The 7,970-nt window shown below is 46.8% G+C and overlaps 1 protein-coding gene across 1 annotated transcript in view; it reads right to left on the bottom strand.

Moving 5' to 3' along the window:
* Positions 1-1,830: 1,830 nt before the first annotated feature.
* Positions 1,831-7,970, bottom strand: part of EXTL3 (exostosin like glycosyltransferase 3) — a 47,916-nt gene continuing 41,776 nt past the window's right edge. Inside the window, exon 6 of the mRNA XM_028114303.2 lies at positions 1,831-5,036. Within this exon, the coding sequence (XP_027970104.1) occupies positions 4,827-5,036 (210 nt within the window). The 3' untranslated portion in view covers positions 1,831-4,826. The remainder of the gene's footprint in view (positions 5,037-7,970) is intronic.

Raw genomic sequence — 7,970 nt, 5'->3', positions numbered from 1 at the left:
AGAGCACATGAGAGGGGGGAGGGTCAGAGGGAGAAGAAGACTCCCTGCTGAGCAGGGAGCCCGATGTGGGACTCGATCCCGGGACTCCAGGATCATGACCTGAGCCGAAGGCAGTCGCCTAACCAACTGAGCCACCCAGGCACCCTTATCTCTCTTTTTCTTTTTAAAAAGATTTTATTTGAGAGAGACAGAGTGAGCCAGAGGGAGAACACAAGTGGAGGGGAGGGGCAGAGGGAGAAGCAGACTCCCCACTGAGCAGGGAGCCCGATGCGGGGCTTGATCCCAGGACCCTGGGATCATGACCTGAGCCGAAGGCAGTCGCTTAACCGACTGAGCCATCTGGGCACCCCAGTAATGTTCTGTATCTTGATAGGGGATAGGATTACACAGGTAGATGCATTTGTCAAAACTCAAAAGAATACATTCTTAAGATTTGTGCACTTCAGGGTATAAATATTTAAATTTTATATTAAACACATAGAAACTAATATTGACCTCCAGTTAATAATTTATGTGCTTATGTATTTGGAAGGAAGTATATTAATGTCACTAATGTACAGTAAATTGTTGCTAGGTATATGGGTTTATACTATAAATAATATACTTAATTTTCTGTGATAAAATATTGGAACCAATTGTTTAAATAAACAGAATCTAAATAGTTTCTAAGCCCTAACATGACAACCCTGCAATATGACCAGGATTTGTTCGTTCACAAATACGAAGACAAATCGAGAAAGATAAAACCATTTGCTGAATTAAAACAAGTCAAGAGTTTACTAACTGGAATTGAAATAAAAACTTGAAAAATAAACCCAACAAACCAAAACAAATCAAGAAACGGGAAATTTAGTAACAAACCAGACCTGGCCCTATGGTCAGGCTTCCCACTCTATCGATGATGTCTTCTGGGATCCACTCTGTGTCTTTAATTCTCCTTGGCATGCACTCGTCTTCCTTTGTCAATGAAGATTTAAAAAATAAAAATAAGACTTCTCAGCCAGTGTGTGCCAGGCTTCTTTAGCTCTCTGATAATACCACATCAACTCTATTCCAAAAGCACTACAGTCCTGGTTACCATTCAGCTTGTTGCCCGCTAGGATTCCCATGTGACCCTCTTTGAATATTTTGTCAAGTCTTTCGTTCATCAGAAAACCATTCCGCACTGACTCTGCCCTGCTCTCAAGCAGCTTAGCATGCACGGGGCCGCTGGGCTGGGTGAGCTGCTGGAACAGGAGACAGGCCGGCGGCAGGCAGTGGCTTCTGGCCAGGGAAGGCTTCCTGCAGCCAGTGCGTCCAGAGCCTCCCACAAGGAGCTGGCACTAAGACACGTGGAGTGCAGGAAGAGTTGCTGAGAAATTCTCCGTACCTCACCCCAGTTAGCGTTCATTTCTACTGGGGGCCAAACGGCAGACGCCTCGCACTGGTTATGGTAACTTCCACCTCTCTCTGAGATCTAAACACACTAGTTCCCCAGCACCACGCCACACACACATTTTTAAAATTACCATGAAACAAGGAAGGAGGGAGGATGTGGCACATGCCATCCTACATCCCACTCCCATCAGGTAAAGGACACCTAAATTCCTGTGTCATCAAACGACTGATCCCACAAATGGGCCCAGGCAAGGCTGCCCATGTCCGTGCATGTTTACAGACAGCATCATGCGGGTTCAAGCACACAGGCTGCTCCAAGACCGAATCACACAGCCCAAAACCTTTATGGGGCGGGGGGCGCAGGCAGCTGGCTCCCCGCAATCTGGCAGGCCCCTTCTCTTGGGTCACTCTTCTGTCCCTGCAGAGGAAAATCACAAAGGACCTCCACACTGCTTGAGTTAAAGTCTCCATTTATTTTTATTTTTATTTTATTTTTTTTACAAAAATCCAACATAAGACTATTGTGCTCATGACTGGAAAAGGGGGGTGGGGTGGATGGACATGGCATGGACATCAAAGAGCTTCCCCCTGCAAAACAGCATCATTTCAAACCGGGAGCTGCCTGCGCACACGCACAGGCCGCGGCTGAGGAGGGGCTCCCACCCACCCAGCCAGGGTCCCGCCTACCGCGCCCAGGCCTGGGCTTGAGGAGCAGCGCGCATGGCGCGGAAAACCACCGTCAGCAGCGCAGACGCTCAGACGGCCCCAGGAGCACCTTGGGGACGCTCTCCCGTAGGGGAGTGCCCCTCGGGGTGAAGAGCAAACTGGCTAGCTCGGGACGAGGACATCCTGGGCCCAGGCGGCAAGGGGTGACCTGTGGACGGCCGGGGAAACCATGTGAGCCCGCAGAGCCGTTCACGTGTTCCAGAGGAGTCCCAGTCACGTGGTGTACAGGACGTCCGTTTCCCAGCGGGACAGATGGGCATCAAGGGCATTCGAAGCGTGTGCTGGGCCTCCCCGCGGCCACCTCGCAGAAAACAGCAGTCACTCTCCAGGAGCGCCTAACCGAGCAACGTAAAAGGTCTGACTGCCCGGCCTCTTGCTCCTGAGCCGCGTCCCTTAGGCACATGGCCAGTGTCCAGCAGAGCCTGCTGCTTGGAGTCCCTCAGGTTAGTGTCCTGTTAGGTCCAAATAGCGCTCGCCTCGTTTGCGGCTCTGACACCATAACCCTCCCTGCAGTGGACGTTCATGTCATCCAGAATCTCAGAACACTCGGCTACTCCTGGATCTCCCAACAGCATTCGGGGACCCACCAGCCTGGCTCCACGACAGGGGGTCCTAACACAGACTGCGCTTTTCTCACCGGGTCCCACTGAAAGCCAGTTTATGAGTTCCTTACATTAAAATAAACAAGATAAAAATAGCAGCCACATATATAGCTCAAAACACCACACTCTTTGGCTCCCCAGAGGGAAGAAGGCTACCACTAAAAAGAATAGTTCGGAGTCAAGGAAAGGGTAGTTAGAAAGTTAGGGTACAGGGAGTCTGGACCCCTTTGCTGGGCTGCTGAGAAGCAGAACTGGATTTCCTGGGTAGCTGCCTCTGTAGGAGAGCGACAAGAAAATGCCAGTGGGAACCTCTGGCAGCCACAAGCCCTGGGAGCAGCCCTGGTCTTGTCTGCCAATAAGGAGAGGTCCTTTCGGTCCAGCTAGCCCTCTACCCGGGTGGGGTCTACAGGTTCTGTCACCTGGCTTCAAAATGCTACTTGCAGAGACCCACTGAGACAGGTCAGAGAATGTGCCCCCAAGAAAGAGCAGCACAGGATGTCAAGGTCTGGGGAAGACGGAACTGGCTTAAGGCATGTACATGACCAGGACAGACCTGAGCTTTTGTCCAGCTGTGGGAAACCACCTGTATTCAACTTCACTGCAAGAAAGTGCGGTCCAGGAAAATGGTAGAAGTCATGGGTTAAATCCCTGCCAGATGCCACCGACACCCTCTCCGGTTCTCCTACTGCCACCCACAAAAAAAAAAAAAAAAAACTAGCTTATTTCCGTTTCAGCCAGGGAATAGAAATGTAAACCCAGAGTGGAAAGTGGTAACATGGGTATGAATGCCTGTGAAATCTCAGGCAGGAATGGAGCCTATCTTCTTATCATTCTGGCACATACCAAATCTCAAGGGGTCCTGGGACAACCTGGCATGAGGGATCTAAAAGCTACAGGTAACACAGGGCATAGGTCCAGACAAAGGTGGAGGGAAGGTGAATTTCACCAAGGTATTTATCCCAAGGCAGGCGCCTTGCTGTAAGACTTCCCGGCCAGCCGGGTGGGGGTCCACAAAGGATGCTCGCTCGTTCTACGCCAGAGAGAGTAGGCCAACCTGCAGACCACTTCAGATCACAGCTGGAGGTGCGGCCTGCCAGCTCTCTGTTCTCTTACACGGGAGAACTTCCAGGAAAGCCTGAAGCCAAAGCACAACGTGTGTTTCAAAAGGAGGGCCGAACAAAAAGAGCCAGCTGGGAGCACTGTCTTCAGGTCTCACTCCTTCCTCATTCTTCTCTTTCAAACGGGAGAGAATGCGTGTGCAAGGACCAGTTCTGGGACAGCTCAACCTAGCGATGAATCCTCAAAAACACTCAATCCAGCACAGGGAAGCCCCGCTGTTCCCAAAGGTGCAGGTCCTCCCCACGGACTCAAGCGACAGGAGGTCGCAAGCTCCAGATCACCTGTTGGCAACAGATGGAGGAAGGAACAAACCAAGAGGGCTTATCTCGTCCAGGGCCCCTAGGAGGGCCAAGCCTGCCCTTTCTTGTTTCTGCACGCAGATGCCCTGGGGAATACAGAGATGATCTTTAAGGATGAGCCAGATACCATAAGGCCAGGCTCCATCTCCACCAACGTACAGAACATCAGGAAACTCAGTGGGTCCCTCACTTTGTGAAACAGGCAGAAATCTCAAATTGCCCCCCAAATCTATCTCTCCCTCTATATATATGTATATGTATATGTATGTGAGAATGTGTGTGTGCATATATATATACATATATATACGCACATATATATAAATAAGCCTCGAATGGCAAATCTGAAACTTTCTCCTTTTAAATAATAATAATAGTTGTTACTGAATTTAAAAACCACAAACCAGCTGTCCTGGGCTTATGAACTGCGTGAGTGACTCCCCGGAGTCCCCATGATCCTCAGTGTAAGCTATCAGTCAGTGCCCTGTGTAGGGAACCCCTGTGTCCTCCGACCAGGGTTCCGGGCCCAGTGTGGCCGACTTTAAGAGAAAGAAGGCTATTTCCTTCCCACTCTTCCCGCCACCTCTCCCAGCAGAGGGTTTGGGCCACCCGCCCAGCGGGTGGCCCTGAGGCCCTTCAACGTCGAGGAACCTTAGGAACCATCTCCCCCACTCTGCTCATCCTCTCCCCAAAACTTGCAATGCCCCTAGATGAACTTGAAGCACTTGGTCTTGTCGTGGGGCAGGCGGGTCTTGAAGAGCACAGAGTCCACCCTGAATTGAGTGTACAGTAGGGGCATATAGCCGTACACCTTAACAAAAAAGTTGATACATTTGTGCCGCTCATGAAAGTGGGAATCATCGTGTGACAGGGCCTGAGGGCATCCTGGGCATCGGAAGGTCCACCGAGAGGTCACCTGGGAACAGGGAAGAAAGAGCACAGTGAGAACCGCAGGGACCGGGACAGACAGAAATCCTGCCGCCTAACCAATCCGCCGCGTCCATTTTGCCAGGGAAGGCACTGGCCGCAGGTGGCCACGTTCACCCCCGGGGGAGTCAGGAGCCAGAGCCTTGGCTCCCTTCCTGCCACATACGTAGCTGTATCGTTGGAAAGGGTGCTCTTTCCAAATGACCTAAACGGTAGATATCAAAAAGCCTGAAAAGGTTTAGCATTACTTGCCTCAGTAACTCAACCGCTAGCATTTATCTGGGTCACACAGCAAGATGTAGGTCTAAAGGTGTTCATTTCATCAATGTTTTTAGTAGCAAAATACTGGAAAAGTACCCATCAAAGGGGGACCAGTTAAATAATTATGAAATACTACACATCCACTAGAAAAGATATTTAGGAAAATTATATGTGAAGACATGGCAAAGTGGTTATATTATCATAGTAGTAGTACTAGCAGTTATGATGCTGATGAAATTTCAAGCAATTAGAAGAGTATAAAGAATAATACCACAGCTTCACTATCAGCAATGTGGCAGACCAAATAACATCAAAACTCCCTTAGCAGAGAATACCTGAAAATGCAGGATGAACTGTATAAACTAACTCTTTAGAGAGAGGAATGAAAGAAAACTTGTAATGAAAGAAAGGAAATGAAATGTAAAGAAAGAAATTAAACCCTCAGAGGCCAAAATAATGAAAAAGCCTGAATCCAATGAGAGAGATAGGAGCTTTGGTTTTTAACAGGCTGGGGAGGCAAGAGCCACAAAACTTTATTGGGAGATTTTTTAAAACACCAGGACCCGGTGGAAGGCTGCACAGGTTGGAGGCAGCTCCACAGAAAGCTGTCTTCTTCCCATCTTAGCTCTCAGTGGAAGCAGAAACATCACCTCTAAGAACGTATAACCACACACTGGCCCTCACCCACCTGACGCTAGGGTTTGTTACCTGTGTGTCCTGAAAAGATGCTAATTTAGTTTAAACAGGTCTCAAGTAGGTACTGACCCAGGGTACATGGAAGAAGCAAATCCAAATTCTCTCAGGTATAAATTCAGGCCTCCTAGAAATTCTATAGGTAAAATCCCAAAGAATATGACTTCACAATCAAAAGTCACAAAAAAAGGGAATGAGCCACATGCGGGAGAATCTGCAGAAACAACAGAATCAGACCCCAAAATCGCAGGATTCTCAGTTGGTAACTAGAACAGTACGTGTATATGTGCCCTGAAATTTTGAAAGACTACCTGTATGATTCCATTTAGATAAAGTTCAAAAAGAGGCAAAACTGATCCTGCAAGAGAAAAAAGACCTTGACTCGCTGTCATTCCGCCAGCCGAGCTCTCCAGCCTGCAGGAGCCCAGCATCCTCCTGGCCCTGCCCTCCCTCCAGTGGCCACGGTGCAGGGGAATGACTCAAGAACACGGGAAGACGCTCAACCTCCGTAATAACCAGGCAAACGTAAATGAAAACAGTGGGATACAGTTTATACATCAGATAGGCAAAAATGGAAGTGTGGCAGTACCAAAATGTTAGGATGTGGAGAAACTGCAACTATTATACAGTGCTGGTGAGTATATACACTGGTGCATCTATTTTGAAGAAAGTTTGGTATTATCAAGTATAAATGAAAGAACATATACCCCATGACCTCACGTGAGAGGAATGGATGGGGGGAGGGTGATATAAGACATCTACTCTATTTATAATGTTTTAATTTATTTTCTTTTTCTTTTTAATTTTTTTTTAAGGAGGCTCCACGCCCAGCATGGAGCCCAACGCGGGGCTTGAACTCATGACCCTGAGATCAAGACCTGAGCTGAGATCAAGAGTCGGACACTTAACCAACTGAGCCACCCAGGTGTCCCAAGTTTATTTTAAAAAAAGAAGAAACGTGTATAATCTGACATAGGGCAAAATGTTAATATTCGGCAAAACTGTTGGGTATGTATATTTGTTATAGTCTTCCCTTTTTTAAAAACATTTCATTCATACGTTGTAAATCAGTAGTAATCAAGTGTTTCAAATATATATATAAATACTTCCTATATGTATAGACATGTAGAATCCTGAATAAATATATACCTGTCTTTGAACATGCATGTAAAAATAAGAAAGTCTATCATTTTCAGTACCCATAATCCCATAAACCCATCGTGCATCTTCCCTCCATAGAAATTGCTATCCTGAATTTTGTTTTCAAACTTCCCTTCCCCTCCCCCCTTTAAAAAAGTGGTTTTACCATATGTGCATTTATCCCTAAATGACTGCCATGTTTTAGACTTTAGGTAAATGAAATCAAGCCATAAGCATCCCTCTGCAGTTAGCTTTTTAAAAAACAGTGTATGTGAGCTTAGTCAGTGTTGATGCTTGCAGCTACAGTTCCTTAATTTTCACTGCCCCAAAGTCTTAAAAATGCCCTCCTCCACACTTTTCCAAAGTTTTAGGTTTTGCCCTTTTGTATTTAAATCATTAATCATTTTGGACATGATTCTGTGTATGGTGTAAGACAGGAACCCAATTTCATTTTTTCCCCATAACCAGTTTGCATTACCCACTCAGTTCATCCAGACCTGAGTGATCTGCAGTGCTGGTTCTGTAATGTAGATACCCTCTTAGATCGATCGATCTCTCTGCTCTTTTTCTCATTTGGAAATTCTTTATTCTGGGTATCAATTCTTGGTCATTTATAGGCATTGTAAACATCCCAGTGTGTGGCTTGTTTTTTCGTATATTGAATTTTGTTGAACAAAGTTTTTTATTTTAGTGTATTCAAACCAGTCTTTTCCTCTATATTTTGCACTTTTTATTTCTTAAAATTCCTTACTTTCTTTTCCATACAGATGACCAATTACGCCAGCGCTCGTCTGTAAACACCATATGCCGAGTTTCCATATATGCACAG

The sequence above is a fragment of the Eumetopias jubatus genome, unplaced genomic scaffold, assembly GCF_037043125.1.
Source record: "Eumetopias jubatus isolate StellerSeaLion01/CBP00866 unplaced genomic scaffold, mEumJub1_p1.0 scaffold_2, whole genome shotgun sequence".
Lineage (NCBI taxonomy): Eukaryota > Metazoa > Chordata > Mammalia > Carnivora > Otariidae > Eumetopias > Eumetopias jubatus.
The sequence above is the reverse complement of the archived record's forward strand: the minus strand, read 5'-3'. Positions and strand labels throughout refer to the sequence as shown.